The 24,160-nt window shown below is 45.8% G+C and overlaps 1 protein-coding gene across 1 annotated transcript in view; it reads left to right on the top strand.

Annotated features, from left to right (window-relative positions):
• LOC124009083 (chromodomain-helicase-DNA-binding protein 7-like) overlaps positions 1-24,160 on the top strand; it is a 79,567-nt gene that overhangs the window by 16,562 nt on the left and 38,845 nt on the right. The window contains 5 exon segments of the mRNA XM_046320584.1: positions 2,325-4,031; positions 4,118-4,319; positions 17,392-17,535; positions 17,611-17,903; positions 23,984-24,122. Of these exon segments, the coding sequence (XP_046176540.1) occupies positions 2,497-4,031; positions 4,118-4,319; positions 17,392-17,535; positions 17,611-17,903; positions 23,984-24,122 (2,313 nt within the window). The 5' untranslated portion in view covers positions 2,325-2,496.

Genomic DNA, 24,160 nt, shown 5'->3' with positions numbered 1-24,160 from the left:
GGAGGGGATTCTCTAGTGGGGGAAGTGAAGTGTTGAAGTTTCGGGGACACATTCCTCCTCCCCACTCGTGCACCCAAGCTACATAATAAGTACTGTGACACATACACACATACATACACAAGCCTACACTATCCTCTTCACATACTCAAGCTTACACTAGGACCCAATTTTTTTGCCTGATTTTAGTTCTGTTTAATTTTTCCAGGCGTCCGTTTCCCACTTTAATTCTTAGGGCTCAAAATCACATTAAATAAATAAATAAATAGAACATTCAAGGTTAATGTTTTAAGTCCATTCAAGGTTAAGTCCACAACATTTTTAAAACCACATCAGGAGACTATTTCAGAGGTCTGGGAAATTTAATGCAAGTGCACACCAGGAAGAGCCATTGTTTGGTTAAGCGGTGTTGCTGTAACGCTCATGTGATTGCAGAGTTTGCAAAACAAATGGCCACTGGATTGACGCAAATCATGATGGCATTCTGCCAGGTAGGCATAGGCTACTTTGGCGTTAACATTTAAGTGAGGTTTTCGGGAAAGCCTTTTCCATCTCTACCAGAAGACGGTTATCATTAGCATCATCACAAACGTTTCAGAAAGTTGCATGAAAATACGAATCACTGACTCATTTTTTTGTGATTTACTTGGGTAAATGTTTTTTCTAATAAGTCCAATAGATTCTGTTTATTTCCTACTAAAATCAATAAATGTAATTGTTGAATTCCGTTTTAACGTCTGGACTCGGTAACGCTTCTTTCATAGGGCCCTACTCCGCCTCAAGCCTAACCCACACATAAACACACGTCACGTGTTGAGTTGGACACCCAATCCCTTTGCTAGCTCTCCTTTCAGCCTGGTTTATCTCACACCTCCATAATACCGCCAGCTCATCTGATTTACAGAGCGCAGCGGACGCGCAGGTCGAGGATACGCATGATTAGGGGATACACGGTATAGGTGTAAAATCTAATTGCGTTTAAAAATCATAATAATAATAATAATAATAATAATAATAATGACAAAATATTGCTATTTTATACATGGCTACACTTTTGGAACCATAAAATTAGAATGATCATTCTAGTTTTATGGTTAGAATACAGTTTTGTTTGGCATGACAATGGAAGTAAGGGAGATGGTTGTGACTGAGTAGGGAACCAAATTGTTTTTCAGTGTTTCCCAGGGGACCCTAATTTGGATTAAATAGATGGGTACATTCAAAGATGTAAAAAAAAAAAAATGTTATGCCTTTCCCCCTCATTTAAGAACAAGCTGCACAAGCAGTGCTGATGCATTTCACCACTGGTACCAGCCTGTATAAGAGCAAAGGTTTGCCAGCAAGATAAGTGGATTTAGCTAGCCAGCTAGCTAGTGATTACCTTAAGGGTCTAACATGTTTTCTAGGCACATTTGCAGCTTGCTAAGACCAACCAACTAGAGTTTTGTAGAGAAAGTTACAAACAAATAGTATAAAATAGAAACGTGGATTTATATAAAGAAGCAAAGTGGAAAACTGAGTTATTGTTTAAAAATCAGTTGACTGCTCACTGTTTAGTCAGTGCATGCAGAGTGCAGCTCGAGCACCAGGAACTGCCTGCTGGAGTGACGGGGGCGGGTCTTGTGTGTATGAGATTGGGCAGTTTTGAGCGAGAACTCCGTCAACTTGAGCAATAAATCTAAAGTTTAGAAAAGGCGTGAGACGGCTGTGGAATTTTAAAATGTCGCTGCTTCTGGCGGATGCACATGTCAGTATTGCGATTTGTATGAAACTTTTTTTTTTTGTGCAGCCCCACTCACTCGCGATGCACCCAGAAACACACACAAAATATACATGTATGCACTCACTCTTACACACTCACACTTGAGCTCTGCCTCTCTCTCTCCTCTGCCCAACAAAACACACACACGCTTGAGCAGGTGGCTCCCCTCCTTGTATTCTCACATCTGCTGGGCTGATCTGGCAGCTGCTGCTGTTTAAACACCCCTGCTTCTGCCCAGGCCTTTGTTCTTTTCCAACCAACAACCCATTCTAAAGAATGAATGAGTTTAGGCTTGGTGTGTGTGTGTTGGAAGAAAATCTTTTGTTTGAAAGTAAATGGAAGCAGAGGTGGGGTGGGGGTGGGGATGAAAGGGTGGGGGGGGGGGGGGCGTTTACAACTGATTAAACTGCTAAACATGTGCCACTTAAGAAATCTATTTCAGTTAGGAGGTTTAAGAACAGGAGTGGCGTTGCACAATTGACCTGATATAGCTGATTCTAATGTTCCTATCTCTCTCTTCCCCTTCTGTCCTCTTCCTACCGCTCTCCTCTCTCCCTCCCTCCAGGTCCCATAACCTGGCTTTGCCTGACACTGCGTTCTCATTCTCTGAGAGAATTAGGGAAATATGGAGTGACATGCTGCAGATTAGTTAGCGGATTAGCGGCTTTGAGGACATCCACCTCTGTGTGAGCGCAGATTCCCTGGAGCTCCCCCCAGCTGCCAGGTCCCCAGCAGCCATGGCCGACCCAGGGATGTTGAGCCTGTTCGGGGACGATGCCAACCTGTTCTCGGACGGGCTGGAGGGCCTGGGGGACTGTGGGTTCCCCCAGGGCCAGCCCAACCCCATGGGGCAGCAGATGCCCCACGAGCACCAGGGCTATGGTTCGCTCTCCTCCAACTCCCTCCACCACCCCTCGCAGGCCGTTCCCGGACAGCCCAAGATGGGCCACCCATACGACCCCTTCGCGGGCTACGAGCAGCAGCAGGGCCGGATGTTGGGCAACGGGCCCGCCGTCAATGGCATGGCGTCCCCACATTCGCGCTACCACAACAATCCCCAACAACCTGGAGGGGGGCACCACGTCTATTCCGGGGCGCAGGGTGACGGGCGCGGCCAGCCATTCCCTGACGGAGGAGCTGTGTGGGGCCCCCAGGCTGGCCCCGGGCAGGGACTGCCTCCATTCCAGCAGCAACAGGCCGCCACCCAGGCCCCCTCCCACCAACAACACGGCCCCTCAGGGCCCCACGGCCACCAGATGGGCCCCTACATGGGCCGAGCCGACTATGCGACCATGCAGGGCCACTCTGGTCAGACCCAGACGCCCCCTAGGATCAACCACTTTCCCCAAGGTATGGGTCAGGAGCCCAGCCACTACATGGGCCACGTGGGGCTCCAGCAGAACCCTAGCATGACAGGTCCCCCCATGCGCCACCCAGCCCAGCAACAGCAGCCTCCACAGCAGCACCCGCAACCGCCTACCCAGCAGTTCCTCCACCGGCCCAGCCAGGAACCCATGGCCTCCCACACCCCTCGCTTCCCCCACAGCCCCTCTCGCCAGCAGCAGGTCCTGGCCGGGAGGCCCCACCAGAACATGGGGTTCAACATGCACGGCCAGGCAGCCCCCCCTGGTGCTGTAACCAGCTCAGGGCAATACCCCCCCTACTCCCAGTACGGCAACCTTAATCAGGGATTAGCCGGCAGTGCAGGGATGAGTCCCGTCATGAGCCTCAGCAGCACCAGCAACAACAGTAACGCCATGGGGCCAGCCCAGGTCCAGCGCTACCCCAATGTAGGTGGACCCCCACAGCGCTACACGGGCCCCCAGGTACACCAGCAGCCTGTCCACCCCAACCAAATCACCGGACAGCCCATGCACCCTTCCCAGCCCATGCACCCCTCTCAGGCCCAGGCCACCCCCCAACAGCAGCCCCACCTCCCCACACCGCCTCAGGGATCCTACGGCTCTCCCCCCTCCATGTCCCCAATGAGGGGAATGGGAACCCCTGGGGGCACACCTCCGCCTCAACAGGGCCGCCCCCCGAGTGCCGGCCTGGCTCCAGAGGTAGGGGGCTACCCAGGAGTCCCACTCCAGCCCCCTAACCCCATGGCCCCCCTCAGAGAAACCCCACTCCCATGGGTGCTCAGCAGCCACACCCCCACCTGCAACACCACACTCAGCACCCTTCCCACCCGCAGCAGCACCCCCACATGCCCCTGGGCCAGCAACTCTACCCCGGCATGCCCCCTAACCAGCGACTCCCACTCGGCCAGGTGAGACCTCCAGGTCCCATGGCCCACGTTGAGCCGACCGGACCCCAGGATCAGCGGCTGCTCCCTATCCAGCAACAGGCTCCCAGACCTGGGCAGCAGCTGCAGCCTCCTCCCATGGCCTTCCAACAGCTGCAGCAGGTGCACCCCGCCCAGGCTGCTTTGCCCCCGTCGCAGGCCCAGACGCACCTGGCCGGCCCCCACCACCAGAACTCTCCACCCAACCAGCCACCCTGGGCGCCACCGCCACACCAGTCGCCTCCAACCCCCCAGAAAGTGCCTCACATTCAGGTGAGTTCCCTTTGATGTGGTTTTTTTTGTGGGTTTGTTTTCATGTGCGTGGGGTATTTGTGTGTGTGTGTGTGTGGGGGGGGGGGTCTGTGACATTTAAAAACTCAGTGGTGCTCTGGGTGGAGGTTGAATGGGAGTTTTGAGGTGTGTGTGTGGGAAATGGATTTTTACAGCTGTTTGTTTCCTCTCCACTGCATATCCTGGCCCTCCCCAAGACCCAGGCGCCACAGTACTAATCTCCTAACCCCCTCCCATCCCCACCCCCTCTCTCTGAGGGGGAATACTCCCTTCCTGCTCTCTAAGCATCTCTCTCCTCCCCGTCTGCTCTCTTTCCGCCCGCTCTGCTCTCTATTCCATCCTCACTTCCCTCTCTTGTTTGTTTAATTCTCTCTCTCGTTGTCTGCCCCTCTATCTTTTACTCTTTCCCCCTCTATCCCTGCACCCTATCCTGTTTTCCATGTCTCGCTCTTTTCTCTCTCTGCTCTCTGTGTGTTTGCCTTGTCTGTCTCGAAGGACTCATGCGTGAGTTAATGGTGTACAGCAGGATGTGCCCTGTCGGGAGAGAGAGAAGAGGGGGGCAGGGGAGGATAGGGGGGAGTCAGTGGGGAGTGGAGGTTACCAGCGCTCAATAGTTTGCTATGTGTGTGTCCTGGCTTCCATTAGCTTGTTTTGTGCTCAAAGCCTCTTTCCCTGCTAACCCATTCACATACAATGGCCCGCCCTGTGGCAGCACACACATCCAACACTTAGCATCTCTATTAGTCCTCTTCCTCATTCACACCATCACCACTCTCCACTCCTCCTCTTCCCCTTTACCAGCAGTGGCCCCCTCGCCCCATCCCCCTGGTACCAGGGACTCCTATTAGGGAGTTTTGTGGTTGACATTTAAGATGTCAGAGTTAATTTGCCCAACGCGAATGACCTAGATGTTAGGCACACAGTTAAGCCTCATAGCATTGCTTCAGTCCCTGGCTACAAGGACGTAACCCCGTTACGTTAGGCTGGCTGAGGGAAATGCGCCCGAGGACGTCAAGACCATGATGGCGTTATTGTTCCTGTAGTGGATCTGATTCCCCCCCCCCCCCGGTCGCGGTAGCAGTGTCTGGCGCTTCAGCTCTCAACTCTGCATCACTACTCTCTAATATGGTAATAGGGTTCCTGACAGTCAGCAGCTCCTTTAGCTCCCAGCCGTGTCTGCCCTGGCTGCTGTAATATGGTTATGCAGGGTCCGATATCGCGACCAGAACAGTCGTGTTTGCGGCCGTTTGACTTGGCAGTGCGACACACATTTTTAATTGGTCATAAAGGGTGTTTTTTAAATATATTTTTGTACCTTCATGATTTTTTTATTATGATTTATTCAAACAGTAATGTGCAATTGACCAAACATAAACCAACTTTCTGAAGTGCGCATATGGTCCTGTAGGTCTACCACTTTGTGTAGCCGTTAGGCATTCGTTAGCATTGCTGACAGTCTTTGTGTGGATGGAAATGCAATTTAAAACAAACTTTTTTTAAAGTAGCAATCCAGTGACCATTTTGTTTTAAACTCAATCACAAGTGCGCTACAGACAAAGGCGGTGCGTCATAAGCTAAGGTTCCCCTAAAGTAAATGTAATTCAATTGTCAAAATGATATAGCCTAATTAGCCTACTCGTATACAGTTAATTCAGAAAGTATTCAGACCCTTTCCGCCTCTGTCTTACGTTAGTCTTATTATTAAATGTATCTTCACACTACACACTACACCATCATGACACAACGCTAATTGTTTTTTGATCATTTTGGCTAATAAAAAAATACTTAAGTATTCAGACCCTTTTCTGTGAGACTTGAAATTGAGCTCGGGTGCATTCTCTTTCCATTGATCATCCTTGAGATGTTTCTACAACTTGATTGGACTCCACCTGTGGTAAATTGAATTGATTGGACATGATTTGGAACCACCAAGACTCTTCCTAGACCTGGCCAAACTGAGCAATCGGGGGAGAAGGGCTGTGGTCAGGGAGGTGATCAAGAACCCGATGGTTACTCTAACAGAGCTCCAGAGTTCCTCTGTCGAAATTGGAGAAACTTCTAGAAGGACAACCTTCTCTGCAGCACTCCACCAATCAGGCCTTTATGGTAGTGGCGATAATCAAGATTCTCTGGTCTGATGAAACCAAGTTTGAACACTTTGGCCTGAATGCCAAGCGTCATGTCTGGAGGGAACCTGGCACCATCCCTAAGGTGAAGCGTGGTGGCATCATCATGCTGTCAGAATGTTTTTCAGTGGCAGGGACTGGGGGACTCGTCAGAATCAAGGGAAAGATGAATGTTGCAAAGTACAGAGATCCTAGATTAAAAACCTACTCCAGAGTGCTCAGGACCTCAGGATGTGGTGAAGGTTCACCTTCCACCAAATCAAATGTATTTATATAGCCCTTCTTACATCAGCTGATATCTCAAAGTGCTGTACAGAAACACAGCCCAAAACCCCAAACAGCAAGCAATGCAGGTGTAGAAGCACGGTGGCTAGGAAAAACTCCCTACAAAGGCCAAAACCTAGGAAGAAACCTAGAGAGGAACCAGGCTATGAGGGATGGCCTGTCCTCTTCTGGCTGTGCCGGGTGGAGATTATAACAGAACATGGCCAAGATGTTCAAATGTTCATAAATGACCAGCATGGTCAAATAATAATAATCACAGTAGTTCTTGAGGGTGCAGCAAGTCTGCACCTCAGGAGTAAATGTCAGTTGGCTTTTCATAGCCGATCATTAAGAGTATCTCTACCGCTCCTGCTGTCTCTTGAGAGTTGAAAACAGCAGGTCTGGGACAGAAGAATGTCCGGTGAACAGGTCAGGGTTCCATAGCCGCAGGTAGAACAGGACAACGACCCTAAGCACACAGCAAAGACAACGTAGGAGTTGCTTCGGGATGTCTGAATGTCCTTGTGTAGCCAAGCCAGAGCCTGGACTTGAACCCGATCAAACATCTCTGGAGAGACATGAAAATAGGTATTAGGTATAAAATAGGTATTTCAAGCTTGTAGCGTCATAAGACTCAAAGAAGACTCAAGGATGTAATCGCTGCCAAAGTTGCTTCAACAAAGCATTGAGTAAAGGGTCTGAAATACTCATGTAAGTGTGAGATTTCAGTTTTATGTGTATATTAGCAAATTTCTAAACCTCTTTTTGCTTTGTCATTATGTGGAATTGTATGTGATGTGTGGAAAAGCTAATTAATACATTTTAGAATGAGGCTGTAACATTACAAAATATGGAAACAGTCCAGGGGTCTGAATATTTTCTGAATGCACTGTCTAAATGTTTGTTGGGTTTCTACATTTGAAAACAAGGATGGTCCAACTTGGGCTACCATGGAGATAGTCAAGCCTTCCAACTTCTCCTGTCTTATTGCTGTGCTCCCCAATGCCAATGAACCTCGGCACCCCATATTTTAAATCCTTTTGTCAAGAACTCCCTTAAAATCTCGTCCCAATTCCGAAATCACTTTAGCCGAAAACATACAATTTGCTTCTCCCCATTTAATGTTCTAATTGTCTGTTCATCATCGCAGATTTACACTGCGTTTTCCAGTTCTGGCATAGGAGTGGTCTGGTGTTTATTAGTGACCTATTTGTTGATAACACATTTGTCTCATTTGATAATCTGAGGGTTGACTATAATGTTCCCACTACTTTCTACTTTGCTAAAAATAATTTCCCTTCATTTCCACTCGAGCCCTCTAATTGTCCAGTTGAGAGGTGCTCCGATCTTAACATGTATCTGAAGGGCACAATTTCCAGATTATAGGACATAATACAGAACATTTATCTGCCTTCCTGGGCAAATACAAAATATCCATGGGAGCAAGACATGGGTGGCGAGCTTTTTGTTTGAAAATGTCTGTTATTTATGTTAGCGCGTTTGTTATACATATCCAAACTCTCATTCTCTGGTCAGTGTTACATCGGACAAAAAGTTATATTACTGGTCGAAGAAATATTTCAAACTGATTAGAATCAATCATTAGGATGTTTTTAACATGTAGCTTCAATAAAGTTCCAACCGGAGTACTCGTCTTCGTGAGCAATGGAACGTAAGTGACTACCATGAGGAATAAGCATGATCAGAAAATGGCTGACTGTCAGACACCTGACTGATTCTGCCATCATTCACTCCCACAACACCATAGAAGTCTCATTATAATTTATATTGTGCAACATCATTAATACCTCAAAGGGATTTCATTGGGGACTCTGGTGAATACACACAAAGCTCAGATTTCTGACTTCCTGTTTTGATTTCAACTCAGGATTTTGCCTGCCATATGAGTTCTGTTGTACTCAAATCATTCAAATAGTTTTAGAAACTTTAGTGTTTTCTATCCAATACTAATAATAAAATGCATATATTAGCAACTGAGACTGAGGAGCAGGCCGTTTACTTTAGGCACCTTATTCATCCAAGCTACTCAATACTGCCCCCCAGCCATAATAATATAATATATAATAATATAATAAGAAGTTAATGCAACCGCTGTCAGATTTCAAAAACATTGCTGCGAAATCGAACAAATCAAACCGTGCGATAATCTGAGTACGGCCTTTAGACAACAAAGCAGCCCAAAAGATACCCGCCATATTGGGTAGTCAACATTACTCCGAAATAGCATTTTAAATATTCACTTACCTTTGATCTTCATCAGAATGCACTCCCAGGAATCCCAGTTCCACCATAAATGTTCAATAATGTCCATCAGTTATGTCCAAATATCTTCTTTTGTTAGGGCATTTGGTAAACAAATCCCAGGTCGTGCCGAACGCCAGACAAAACGTTCAAAAAGTTCCGTTACAGCCGGTAGAAACATGCCAACCTAAGTATGGAATCAATCTTTAGGAAGTATTTAACATAACTTCATTAATGTTCCAACCAGACAATTCCTTTGTCTGTACAAATGAAGTGGAAAGTAGCAAACTTTCACGTGAGCGTGCCAGACCACTCACTCAAAGAGCTCTTATGAGCCCCTCCTATAGAGTAGAATCCTCAAAACTAGTTCTAAATGCTGTTGACATCTAGTGGAAGCCTTGAAGTGAAACATAACTAATATCACCCTGTTTCTTCAATGGGGGCTGAATTGGAAAAACTGCAAACCTCAGATTTCCCACTTCCTGGTTGGATTTTTCTCAGGTTTTCGCCTGCCATATGAGTTTTGTTGTACGCACAGACATCATTCAAACAGTTTTAGAAACTTCATTGTTTTCTATCCAATACTAATAATAATATGCATATATTAGCATCTGGGACAGAGTAGGAGGCAGTTCACTCTGGGCACGCTATTCATCCAAAAGTGAAAATGCTGCTATCCCAAAAAGGTTAAACAATTAAATATATATTTTATATTTTCTTCAAATAGCCACCCTTTGCCTTGACAGGTTTGCACACTCTTGGCATTCTCTCAACCAGCTTAATGAGGTAGTCACCTGGAATGCATTTCAATTAACAGGTGTGCCTTGTTCATTTGTGGAATTTCTTTCCTTAGTGTTTGAGGCATTCAGTTGTGAAAAGGTAGTGGTGGTATACCGAAGGTAGCCCTATTTGTTAAACCACAAGTCCTTATTATGGCAAGAACCGCTCAAATAAGCAAAGAGAAACGACAGTCCATCACTTTAAGACATGAAGGTCAGTCAATACGGAAAATTTCAAGAACTGCAAGTACAGTCGCAAAAAACATCAAGTGCTATGATGAAACTGGCTCTCATGAGGACCGCCACAGGAATGGAAGACCCAGAGTTACCTCTGCTGCAGAGGATATGTTCATTAGCGTTACCTGCCTCAGAAATTACAGCCCAAAAAAAGAGTTCAAGTAACAGACACATCTCAACGTCAACTGGTCAAAGGACACTGTGTGAATCAGGTCGAATTGCTGCAAAGAAACCACTACTAAAGGACACTAAGAAGACACTTGCTTGGTCCAAGAAACATGAGCAATGGACATGAGACTGGTAGAAATCTGTCCTTTTGGTCGAAGTCCACATTTGCGATTTTTGGTTCCAACGTGTCTTTTGTGAGATGCAGAGTATGTGAACGGATGATCTCATGAAGCATGGAGGAGGTGGGGTAGTGTGGGGGTGCTTTGCTGGTGACTCTGTCTGTGATTGATTGATTTAGAATTCAAGCCACACTTAACCAGCATAGTTACCACGGCATTCTGCAGTGATACGCCACCCCATCTGGTTTGGGCTTAGTTGTTGAAAAACAAAATGATTGTCCAAGACAATGAACCAAAATACACCTTCATGCTGTGTAAGGGCTATTTGACCAAGGAGAGTGAGTTAAGATGGTTTGGGATGATTTGGACCGCAGAGTGAAGGAAAAGCAGGCAACCAGTGCTCAGCATATGTGGGGAAAAGCAGGCAACCAGTGCTCAGCATATGTGTGAACTTCAAGACTGTTGGAAAAGTATTCCTCATAAAGCTGGTTGAGAGAATGCCAAGAATGTGCAAAGCTTCCATCAAGGCCAAGGGTGGCTACTTCAAATCTCAAATATAAAATATATTTTGATTTGTTGAACCCTTTTTTGGTTATTCCATGGGTTATTTAATGGTTTTGATGTCTTCACTATTCTACAACATAGTAAAAATAAGGAGAAACCCTTGTGTAGGTGTCCAAACGTTTGACTGCTACTGTATGTGTAACTATTAACCCCAACCTGTTCAACTAATTTTGGAGTACTTCCCCTAGATCAGAATGTTACCACGCATCGGGCAAATGCAACAGCAGTTGCCTCACTGCTAGCTCTCTGCCTTGTCGTCTTTTTCTGGTAGTCTGAAATGCCAACTTTCTTTATGCAGTGGGTTAAGGAGGTGATGTCATCTCTGCCTCTAGAAATGGTTTGGTGCACTTTGCTTGGGCGCCCTACAAAAGTCATGTCTGATCTAGTGGCCATATTGTGATACAGGTTTTTTTCTCCATTTTACATTTTTTTGTCTTTAGTTTTCTGTGATATCTTTGTATGATGCCTTGGTGGGTGGAGTAATAATGGGTTGGGATTGTTGTGCTGTTTTCTTCCTGTTCAACTCAAAACACCAGTGGGAAAAAGTTAGTGTAGAACCCTTTTATGGGTCACTAGTAGGGGTGGGAGATATTTGGGGAGACCTCAATCTGATAATTATTTTGTACTGTTAATAACTAGGTAATTCCAAACTGTAAAATTGCTGTCCTAATTTCAAATAGTTGCCTTCTCATGAAATAATCTTAGTATGTTGAAAAAATAAGGCTTATACGGAACCCAAAACTGCTGCGCTATCGTGCATAAGTTTATTTTGTCCCCCTACATCAAACGCAATCATGATACGCAGGTTTAAAATATCAAACTGAACCAATGACATTAATTTGGGGACAGGTCAAAGCATTAAACCCGTATGGCAATTTAGCTATTTAGCTTGCTGTTGCTAGCTTATTTGTCCTGGGATATAAACATTGAGTTATTTGACCTGAATGCACAAGGTCCTCTACTCCGACAATTAATCCACACATAAAAATGTCAACCAACTCGTTTCTAGTCATCTCTCCTCCCAGGCTTTTTCATCTTTGAACTTATATGGTGATTGGCATCTACACTTTCATAGTATTGCCACAACAACCGGCAAAAGTTAGGCTTTCAATCACCCATTTCGGTATAACCAATGAGGAGATGGTACCTGCTTCTGTAAACCAACGAGGAGATGGTACCTGCTTCTGTAAACAAATGAGGAGATGGGAGAGGCAGGACTTCCAGCGCGATCTCAGATGCTCGTTGGGGCGCGCCAGCAGTGTGGGTACAATAATTGAATAACATGTATTCCTACATTAATTTTGCGTTGCGAGCGGTGTAGTCGGGGTATTAGTTGATTAATTTAAAGTCATTTTCAACATATTGATACAGCCTAACTGCTAAAACTGCAGTTTGGATTTGTAAAGTTCAAATTGATAGTCATGCACAATATATTGTCACTGTCAAATATCACTATTTGATTTAATCGTATATCGGCCCAATCCATGTCTAGTCCACGCGGGCTACCAATTCTTTAAGTCGACTACGGTTGCTGAGCTGATGGATACTGGCTCCATGAACTTTCTTCTATATTCTTCTATATATTTCTTCTACATTAACTTTCTTCTATATAGCAAGCAAAACCAATCATGCTCACCCACGTAAATATCACTGTAGGCCTGAGCAAAAACTATTGCTGCTTGGTCTGATGGTATCGGTGTTCTGTGTCTCCCGCTCCTAGCGACATCCAGAGCAGGCGGCATCAACTTTTCCAACCGAACGACACAATGCCTCTTTTTTTTTCATCAGTCAAGGAGGCAGCAGAGCAAGTCTGTGGAGACTACTCTGATTCATCATTTCCCCATCTGCCAAAGCAATGATGTGGGAAACATTGGAATACCAAGCTACCTGGAATATTATGAATGTATCTGCCTGCCTTGTGCCTACAGAGTTGGAAAATATTGCTTTGCACTTTGGCGGTGCCAGATATGTTTATTTTGTTATAAAAGTGCATTAGAAAGGCCATAAGCTGCACCTGCACGTGTTGAAGGCTACAAGTATGGATTCCATTCTTCAGTAGCATTTCGTCCATTATGATCCCATTCGGAGAATGGACGAATTTAAAAAGCCCATAGATTTAATCAGCAGATGCTAGCTAACTGGACCCGTTTGACAGAGTTAATGTTTACAAATGTGGGCTTCTCCCATGACTGCTGGAGCTGGCACGTTTATCACTTCACTTCAGCTCCCTCTGTCTGTTTTTGTTTTCAAGGGGATAGACTGAAAGACGAATTCAAAAGTACTTTTGAATAAGAAAAGGTGTCCTTGGAGTCATTCTGCCGTTTCAATTTCAGCTGTTGTAGGAATTCTGCACCTGGTTACCTCCTCGCTAACACAGTGTGTTATTTTTGGTTGGCATCAACAAACAGTAAAAAATAATAATAATGATAACTTAGTCAAAGGCCTTATTCTTTGGGGCTGTTGGATCACCAACTTATCCTCCAGTGATGGTAAGGCCCATTTTAGGATATCCAGCCATCCAGTCCCTCAAGTGCTTGAACTCCAAGACTCAAGCTACCCCCACCCCACCCTCTCTCGAAACCACAAAACATTGGTTGATTGGCATCTAGGGTCTTTTACACCCTTAGGCCACATGTCTGCCATTTTTGTTTTAAGTGTCGAATTGGCATCAGTCGGGAACAATTAAAATTCCGCAAAATGAATTGAAAAACCGACATGGTAAAGAAATATTCTGGATTGAAATTAAACTGACCCTAACACTGATTTGCACAGAGCTGAAAGACAGGTGGTCCCAGGGGTGTCTAACCGTAGCCTATGAGCAGTGGTCTGCTAGTTGCAAGGAATTGACAAACCCCAGATGGTCAAGCCAGTGGCTCTCCATCACCTGTGACGATACAGTTGACTGTTTCTAATGCCATCGTTGTCCATATTTTATGCTTCCTTCAAGGAATACTGAATATGAAAAATGAAGGACCATATTTGTAGCATCGCGATGGCGTCGTTCACCCTGGAGGTGTTGTGGTGAAGGACCACAGCCACTCGGCAGCAGTGGCCGCCCTCTGCTCTGCTCCTTCAGGGAGTATTTAGCTCAGAGAGCGAGCACTTTGGCTGCCAGAATAACCGGCACATCACTCTTCCCCTCCGAGAGATGAAACCCAATACCGTCCGTATCGTATTCTGCACTGCTCCTGTCACATTAGCAATGCAGTGAGTGTGTGCGTGCACCAGGCCCATTGTCATTCATGTGATTGATTATCGGGGAAGCTGGGCAAGAGGAGACGTTTATCCATTAAAGCAGCAGTCCAAGCCCTCTCTCGCCTCTCTCTATTTCTATGGCCAGCCTGTCTTCTGCACACCTCTGTTTGAGGATGGGCATAAACGCATTCTCTGTGACCTTGGTGATGTTTGGCATGCACCATGCACCCAATCTGTCTCTTCGCTTGTTTACAGGAAATTTGCATTTGACTGCCGCAGTTGTGGTTTCCGAAAGTTTTTTTTTTTTTTTTTTTTGGTCTCTGAGCGATCTGCAGGCCTCCCAGATAAAACGAGCACGGTACAAACGGGATCTCATCTTTTCATTCGTCTGAATTTCCTTCCTTTCTTTCTCTACTCTCTTTAGTGAACATACTTGCACACACTCCAACCAGCTCAGACAAGGGGGATGTTTTCGAAGACTCCTTCGGCAAGAGCTGTGGCATATTGCAGTAAATTTGCTTATGTCCATAAATGCACCCCCCCCCCATTTTTTAGAAGTATGGATATAATTTATTCGTGTCATAATGCCTTCGCCCCATCTGCTACTGGGACTGCGGGCAGCTGGAAGCCCCAAACAGCTGCCAACGTGTTTCCTGTCAGCCCAGCTCTACTGGGGATAGAGAGCAGGGGAGAGGAGAGCTACTTCTGTCTCTACAGGAATAGAGGCTAGACTAGAATTACCAAGTCCCTCTCTCTTTAGGAATAGAGGCTAGATTAGATCTAGCCCCAGACTCTTTAGCAATAGAATTCAGATTAGAGCCACCAGCCTGGATAAATTGCATATATTGTCTAAGTTGTAGATGTGCTCTTTCTCTATAGACCTATAGGTTTAGGTTTAGTCAAAAAAAATATTACATTTTACCTTTTATTTAACCAGGCAAGTCAGTTAAGAACACATTCTTATTTTCAATGACGGCCTGGGAACTGCCTGTTCAGGGGCAGAACGACAGATTTGTGCCTTGTCAGCTCGGGGGTTTGAACTCGCAACCTCCCGGTTACTAGTCCAACGCTCTAACCACTAGGCTATGCTGCAGCCCTGATTGTCTCCATGCTGAACTAAAGAATAAATACAATTTGTATTTGTCACATGGTTCGTAAGCAACCGGTGTAAACTAACAGTGCGACTCTTTATTACGGGCCCTTCCCAAAATGCAGAGGGGTAAAAATGGGAAAATAAGACAAGGAATAATTACACAATGAGTAACGATAACTAGGCTATATACATACACGGGGTACCAGTACGGAGTTGATGTGCTGGGGTTTGAGGTAATTGAAATAGATGTGTACATATAGTGTCGGTTAGTGCTGAGCGATTTAGCCGAAATTAAACTAATTGGTCAACGTCTGTTCAATTACACTGAACAAAGGCATAAACGTAACATGTAAAGTGTTGCTGGAAAAAAGTTCCCAGAAATGTTCCATAAGCACAAATAGCTTGTTTCTTTCAAATGTTGTGGACAAATTTGTTCACATCCCTGTTAATTAATGAGCATTTCTCCTTTGCCAAGATAATCCATCCACCTATATCAAGAAGCTGATTAAACAGCATGATCATTATACACCTTGTTGTGCACCTTGTGCTGTGGACAATAAAAGGCCACTCTAACATGTGTAGTTTTGTCATACAACACAATGCCACAGATGTCTCAAGTTTTGAGGGAGCGTGCAATTGGCATTCTGACTACAGGAATGTCCACCAGAGCTGTTGCCAGAGAATTGAATGTTCCATAAGCTGCCTCAAGTCATTTTAGGGAATTTGGCTGTATGTCCAACCGGCCTCACACCCGCAGACCACTTGTATGGTGTCGTGTGGACGAGCGATTTGCTGATGTCAATGTTGTGAAGAGGGCCCCATGGTGCGTTTTATGGTATGGGCAGGCATAAACTATGAACAAACGCAATTGCGTTTTATCAATGGCAATTTGAATGCACTTAGATACCGTGACGGGATCCTGAGGCCCATTGTCATGCCTTTCATCCGTCGCCATCGCCCCATGTTTCAGCATAATGCACAGCCGCATGTCGCATGGATCTGTACAGTTCCAGGAAGCTGAAATTGTCCCAATTGTTTTCATAGCCTTCATACTCACCAGAAATGTCGCCTATTGTGCATGTTTGGTATGCTCTGGATCAACATGCACGACAGCGTGTTCCAGTTCTGGCCAATATCCAACAACTTCGCACTGCCATTGAAGATGGGTGGGATAGCATTCAACAGTCCACAACCAACCGCCTTATATGCAGATGGCGCACTACCTTTTTAAGTATCGGTGACCAACAATTTATATCTGTATACCCAATCATGAAATCCATTGATTAGGGCCTAATGAACTTATTTCAAATGACTGCTTCCTTAAATTAACTAACTCAGTCAAATCCTTGAAATATTTGCATTTATATTTTTGTTCAGTATATATTTTTTATTTTCTATGATTTTAATGTGCACATTGCACAATTTCTTTTGAGATGCATCCCGCCTGAACTGTGCGACGTAGTTTCCAACAAGCCAATTTTCTACCTAGTTTAGTGCATTGAATGTGGTAATTAACTACAATGACCATAATCCATTGCGCATCTACTTGTCCGGTCTGTTTTTATTTTACGCCTCCTACCGAAGAGAGAATGCATGATCATGAGGGTACTGCGATCGATTTGTATTAAGCTGTCAAAGTATGCCTGCCTGCCTTTGAAGAACTGGAATGTAGTGATGTTGTCAGGCCACATAGGCAGCAGCTCGATGAGTTGTCTTGGAATTAAATAATAGTCATCAAATAAAACGAATGTAATATACACAACTGGAATATTTTATTAGTCATGAATGAATAATTGGTAAGCAGTCACTAGCATCATGAGACTTTTATTAATGTTTTATTCTGTTGATGCATTCAACCCAAATAATCTAACTGAACCAACCTCAAAAAGCTAATCGCTCAGCACTAGTGGGGATCAAGTGACTAAACAATAATAAATAGTAGCAGCAGCATATGTTAGTATACAAAGAGGTAGCTAGCTGTTGGGCTAACTATTTAGCAGTCTTGTGGCTTGGGGGTAGAAGCTTTAAGAAAAGTATTAAGCTAGCAATAGCCGTACTGGGATAGAGATAATGACTACGGTGGGGAACCGCAGGTGTAATGGTTGGGGCAACTTGTGGAAGACATCTTTTTGTTCACATCTTTAACAAAAACTGTTTTAACCCTAGAGTCGTTATGTGATCAGCATTTTTGTTTTCCGCTGCTGCTGAAAATATTTACTGATCTTATTCCGTCTCTTCTCCTGGCAGCATTCCCCTTCAGATCCATCATCCGTGACGACGGCTTCCGACAGGACATCCGCCTCGGGGGCGAACCTCCAGCCAGCCTACCGTGACCAGCAGCCCACGGACACAGAGCAGAAGCCAAAAAAGAAGAAGAAGAAGAAACCCAACGTGATTGAGAAGGGTGGAGAGGGGGAGAAGGGTGGAGAGGGGGAGAAGGGTGGAGAGGGGGAGAAGGGTGGAGAGGGGGAGAAGAAGCAGAAGAAGAAGAAGAAGAAGAAGAAAGGCATTATGGAGGAAGGTGACGAGGAGAGGAAGCCAGACGTCGGGGACAGCTGCGGGGCTGAGGTTGACCCTCTGACAGGTGCCCTGGAGGAATCGCCGGCGGCGAATAAGAAGACCAAGAAGAAACCAAAGGACAAGGAGCCTAAAGAACCCAAACCACCCAAGACACTGAAAATGCCCAAGACCCCCAAAGAGCCCAAGGAGAAGAAGGCCAGGAGCACCACTCCTAAAGCCAAGATGCCCAAGAAGCACAGGTAGGTTACATCTGCATTACTTGACCTGAATGTAGGCTACATCACTCTAGTAGAGGCTTAACTATTAATAGCAGCACTACATTTAGATGATAGGCTACATCTAGGCAAGGCACATACCTCTACATAAGCTGCTCTCTAACTACTGTTATTGAATACCTTGCTGATTTCAGTCTGTGTTCAGGTCAGTATTTATGCTTTTAGTACTTAGTTGGATAAACCTTGCTCTTCAATCACGTGACCAGTCAGTGGGAAACACAGGTCACAACCCTGAGTTTGTGAACACCCAGGTGGACAAGGAGTGACGTCCGGTGTCTTGGCACATGTCGGCAGGGGCACTGGTTGGTTAGGTGATCATTCAACTCGGTGAACTAGCTATGCCGCTGGTGTGGTGGAGTGTCCATGGGTTTGTGTAGCAGCCATCTATTGAAGTTAGCGGCAACAGTAGTAGCACACCAAGTTGCTGCCAAACCAAGCTGAGAGCTTTGGAGCGTTGGCTTACACAGCGATGGGAACCTTCCATCCTCATGCTTTAGTGGGAACATGTTGGTTGGCCTTTAGCATTCAGTCATAATCTAACAAAATCTCCAGTCAACCTAACCTATGAGGTAGAAATTGCGTGAACCTGAGTGATTAATCTAGGGCTGGAGATGGATGGAGTTCCTTCATGTTACCTGGTCTGTCCATCTCAAACACCATGTCTCAGACGCTGTTGGCTTCTCTCTCCCTCTCTCTTTTCTCTGTCTATCACACGGCTTCAGGAGCCCGTAGCATGCTAAAGACCCCACGTCTCGGTCTACCTCCTCTCTCTCTCCTCTCGCTCTCTGCCTCCTTGGGTGGAAATGCAAAGCAGGTGGGCAGAGCCAGTGAGCGATCTGGCCTTTTCATTGTGGAGGTAGTAACATGAGCTGCCTGAGGAATGTGTCAGCAGAGCCCCCCCACCCCTCCTTCCTCTATCCCGCTGCCCTCATCCCCCTCTCTTCCCCTACTCCGCAGTACTGTCACTCCTCCTGCCGCTTGGCCCCTTTCATCCAGAGGAAGAGGGAGGGGCTAGAGACGCCAGTCAGCCCCCGCATCTGCGGCCCAGCACCGGAGCAGGGGTCAGCAGAGGGGGTGTGTGTGTGTGTGTGTGTGTGTGTGTGTGTGTGTGTGTGTGTGTGTGTGTGTGTGTGTGTGTGTGTGTGTGTGTGTGTGTGTGTGTGTGTGAGAGGAAGCGAGCGGTGGGGGGAAGGAAAAAAGATTCATGTCTGGCTGTGTGGTAGAGGGAAGTGAGTGTGTTTCTGTTTGTGTGTGCGCCTAGAGGGGGAGGAGGTAATCTTGTGGCGTAAAATGGCCGCTAATGGTAATCAAGGCCATGCGGCCTCATTTAGCCACCAAGCCTGACTCCAGCACCGGAAGGAAGCCCTGCAAAAAGGCTCTTGTCTCTAGGAGCTAAATTAGCTCCAATCAATTGCTGCCAACTCCCTTATCCACTAGTGTTGCACGGTATACCTAAATGTACAGATGTTTTCGATACTAGAACATGAAAAACAGGTTGGTACTAGAATTTGTTCTTTCAAAGGTGGTATTTTCAAATGTCTCACGTCATAGACTCAAGCCATATGTCTAGTAATTTGTTGAACTTCTCACGGGGCTAGTAACAAGCTAGCCAGGCTACTTGCGCATGCAGCCGACACAGTGCAAGCCACTTTTGAGAAGCAAACGAGAGGAGAGGGCAAATGCCGACCGCATTGGCTTCTAACGAACATACCTCCACCCGCAGCTTGTTGACAAAACTGGCTCCAAAAGTGAACTACGGGAATCCTTTGCTTACACAACCGATGAGGGCAAGCCTCCCGAAACAACTGCGAAAGGTGTTAAAAGCAGTGCAGTGCAAAGGGAGGTTTAGTTGCAAAACAAAAAAAAAATACAATATGGTTATATCCCAAAAGCCATGCGAAATGCACTCACACCTTAAATATATTGCTGTCATAGTTAACGTTAGTCCGACTTCGTTTGTCTGGGCTTTCTACCATTAGACAGCCAACTGCACTGGGTGGGGCATTGCACCCTGGGAGTTGAAATACACCCTGGGAATTGTAGTGTGCCATGTAAAGTCCATTGTATTTGTGTGATGTCTAGACTACAACAATAGAGATGCTTCAGAAATTAACTTAAGTGTTTGTCGTTTTGGAATTAAACTGTTCATTTAATACATTAAATGATTTAGCTGTCACAAATAATGTTATCTTAAGTGTAATGAATGTCATTTGACCTAATATTATGGTCATATATGAGCAAATTAACCCCGCGATGTATCAAATTACATTTTAAAACACTTTAGATGTAATTGTACATTATTATTCTCATATGGTATGTTAAGTTTCTTCTTATTTAATATGGTGTTTAATTCTTTTCCAATAAATTGAAAATAGAATAGAAATGTTCTTTGTTATTTTTGTTATACTAGTTATCAACATTGTTAAAAAATAAATAAAATAAAGCCTAGTGGTTATTCAGTAACATTAGTTGTTTTTGCTGTGGTATGGTTTTGGTGTTATCAATTTATTGTTGACTATCTTGATACTAAACCTTGTATCAGTCAGTCTGGTATTGTGAGAGCACCATTCTTCATAACCTTCCTCCATTTTGTGATGGCTAGGCCAATGGGTTAATTTAGCATGATAATGGTGGCAGCTCATTCACTCAACTTCCACCCTGTAATGGTGGACTAAACATTCTCCCAGTCTTAAGGCAGAAGTTTTCTACTCTGTCCAGATCAGAGATTAGACGTCCTCCACCCCAACCCTGGCCTCAACCATGAGGTGGGAGCAATAGAACTGATCCTAGATCTGCCTGCCCAGACCTACACTGTCTAACTTGGTCTTGGCCAATGGCAATTTCATCTGTCCACAGAGGGTTGCTCTCTGAGCACACAGAGGGAACCTCCGTGTCTGAATTTCTCTGGTCTAAAGTGGCTTTCTCAACCCGGTCTCCTTACACGGTCTCCTTATACTCCTTACACTTTTTAATTTTAGATAAACACCCTAAAAATCCTATGTGTTTTGATACACTGGTTAGGTTAAAGTACCTTTCATGATAGGATAGGCGAAAGCAATATGGTAGAAGCAAAATCTGAATAAGTCATGAGTACAGCTGAAACGGAGCAGACCTCTCCTTTTGCACTGTGTAGAGATACTCAGTTTGGCTCGAGTCCATGTGCTCATTTTCTGTCCCCTGCTTCCCTAGCCAGCATCACTGACATGGATGGAGTGAGGGGCTTCAGGAGAGAGTGAGCCATTGGCTGGCAGGCAGAAGTCTGTCTTTTGACCTTGTGTTTCTGTGCTCGGTCATCCTGGGAGAGTGTGGCGCTATTAATAGCTACACCCTCTCCTGCGTCGTTGCTCCTCTCGCTGCCACACCCGTGTGTGTGCAACATGGGGTGTGTGCTGGCAGATTTGTTTGCTGTACACACAGCCGTCAGGAAGAGGGAAGCACACGTGCAGCACATCGCATTGAGCGTGTTTGTGGCTCTCCCTTAATACAAACAGACTGTGTTAACCCTCGAAACGTGTGATACCACAACGTCTCCTTCATACTGAAAGGACAGAAGGGCCTTCCTCACTCTCAACACACCGGACCATTTATCTTAATCTGCTGCCTACTCGCTCTGCATCGAGGCACCTCCCCTTCCAAGCCAGTCACATGACTGAGAACCTTCCCTTATTAATGTCTCCATAGAGTTATTGCCGGCACTCTGCTGAAGCCGTGTGTGTTTGTGTGTGGGTACTCCTGTGTGCATTCATTGGCCTTTGCAAGTATGCTAAAGCTGTGTGTGTGTGTGTGTGTGTGTGGGGCCCGGGAGAAAGTGTCAGGGGGTCCAGCTGTGTATGACTCATCTCACCAGCGGACGGCAGGTGTCCTATAACTCTCCCTCCCTCCTCCGACCTTCTCCTCACTCTATTCCCTCTCCTCCTCCCGTCTCCTCGCTGTCAGCATGGACCATCACACGCACACACACTGAGCAAAGTCACACACACACCACTGCTGGAGGACCACATGCCTAAATGCCATTCAGTACACCCCAGAGACCAGATTCATTTCAGTGGTGCAGTTGGAACAAATCCTGCTTGTTAATGCAGTTACAACACCATCATGGCCGACTGGCATTTTGGTACTACACACGCCATCTTATGAAACGTCATGTTCTGTTGCCCTTGTGCTGTATCTATAACAGCGTTGGTTAGGGGTGTTAGCCCTCTGTGTTTCTGCCTCACTTACCTCCCTCCTCCTCTGGGTGCATACACACACAACCCCAGAGCCCTTCCTTGAACCCTGCCCACAATACCTTGTGACTGGAGGATGAGATGGAGTAGGAGACTGAGGGGGTGAAGAAGATGGGGAGATGGTCGTGAAAATTGAGTGAATGAGACGATGAGTGGTGAGGGAAGGAATGGAGACTTGATAGAGGGGTAGAAAACTGAGGCAGGAGAAGAGATTGAAAGGTGGACCAAAGGGAGAAGAGAAGGGGAAAAGAGATTGAAAGAAGGGATGATGAAACTGGTCACTAAGATGGCCCGGTAGAATGAGAAAGGAAGATGGCGTCTGAGGGTAAATGATGGACATTGGAGGAGCTGGCCCAGAAGAATGAGTGGAGAATGGACAGGGGGAAAACAGAGTAAATCTGTGGACGAGGGGGAAAGAGATGGGGAAGCTTATGGGCAATTCAACAGTTATGGACGTATGACACTCAGATTTTTCACTTTTAAAATGTAGTTTAACGAAGCATACAACTCTATGCACAAGGACTACTTAAACAATTTACACAGGAACACATTTACTTGAACAGTGCAGATGCTAAATTTGGTAACAGAATGACGGCATTCTGTTAAGAAATTTTTCATCTGTGCCAGTCAAGTAAACGTGTTCTGGCTACATTTTCAGTGTAAATTCTTAAGTTGTATTTCGTCATAGAGTTGGATGGTTTGTTCAACTTTGAAATCAAATGGTTTTGTTTGGCATACATTTTAAATAGAAAAATTGGAGTCTCAGTATAATTACCCTTCTAAACAATTACCCTTCTAAACAAGATGAGCGAAAGGGGGAGAAGCAAGGGAGGGGAGGCCACGGAGGAGGAGAGGCCGGGGAGGCCAAGGTAGGAGATGGAGAGGCCGGGGAGGGGAAGAGAAAGCAAGGAGAAGCTTTAGAGGAGAGGCGTGATCGAGGGAAAGAAGAAAAGGAGAAGAGAGAGGGATACTGACTGAGTAGAGCAGATGGCTCCAGCCGGTGGCGTCCAGCCAAAGGAACAGGTGCGGGTCATGTGACCGCCGGTTACCAGGGCGATGTGATTGCTCTTGGCGTGCAAATGAAAGGAGAGGGGGGCCCTAGAGGGGAGGGAGTAAGGGGGAGAGAGTAAGGCAAGAGGGGGGTTGACTGCCCACCCCCTGGGCTTTGTGTAATCTGTGGCAGCCGCGGAGCTGTGTGTATGTGTGTGTAGTACACACAGTGGAAAGAGGACAACACCCCTTCTCTCCCTCCCTTCTCTCCCCCTCTTCTCTTTCATGTTTTAACCCTCTGTCCTCCAGCCTCGAGGAAAGGACCTCAAACTGTTAATTCAAAACATGGCCTCTCCAAGATGGTTACTTACTAGAAATCCCAAATGACATCCATCTTCTTGTGTATCGTACAACTTTGAAACCACCGGTTCATCTGCTGAGTTCTCGTTGTGTACAGGGTGATTTGTTGATTGTTCCAACGGTCATGAAAATGGTCTCCTAATGTTCTTATGCTATGGTAACAGCCTTGATATTGGGAGCAGATTATGATAAGAGGTTGTCCCTCGTGTTGTGAAGGTAATTATACTTTTGCCATTGTTGACTTTAGACTATCAGAGACCCAGATGACCGAAAGCTGGCGGCAATGTCTTTTTATGTGCATTACACGGTGGTGGTGATAGGAGATGGTGTTCAGACTCACTCATCTTTCTCTTTATTATCCATCTCCTCTCACACATCATTTATCATCACTCATCATTATCCCCCCTTCCTCTCCTGTCGCCCTCTTTAACCCTTCTCCTCATCCCTCTTCATCCCTTCTTCCTCCAGCACTAAGAAGGTGGAGGCAGCAGAGGGCAGTGGCAGCAGTGTGAAGGAGACCAAGAGGAAGAGAGAACCCTCAGTGTCGGTCAACTCAGATGTGGAGAAGTCACCTCCCTCTGATGAGGAGGATGACGACGGTGTCCAGGTACACACACACACAGTAACGTCAGTTGTTCATACAGA

Source organism: Oncorhynchus gorbuscha, linkage group LG22, assembly GCF_021184085.1.
Source record: "Oncorhynchus gorbuscha isolate QuinsamMale2020 ecotype Even-year linkage group LG22, OgorEven_v1.0, whole genome shotgun sequence".
In the NCBI taxonomy this organism is placed as follows: Eukaryota; Metazoa; Chordata; class Actinopteri; order Salmoniformes; family Salmonidae; genus Oncorhynchus; species Oncorhynchus gorbuscha.
Note: the sequence above shows the minus strand (reverse complement) of the source record. Positions and strands in the feature narration are given on the sequence as shown.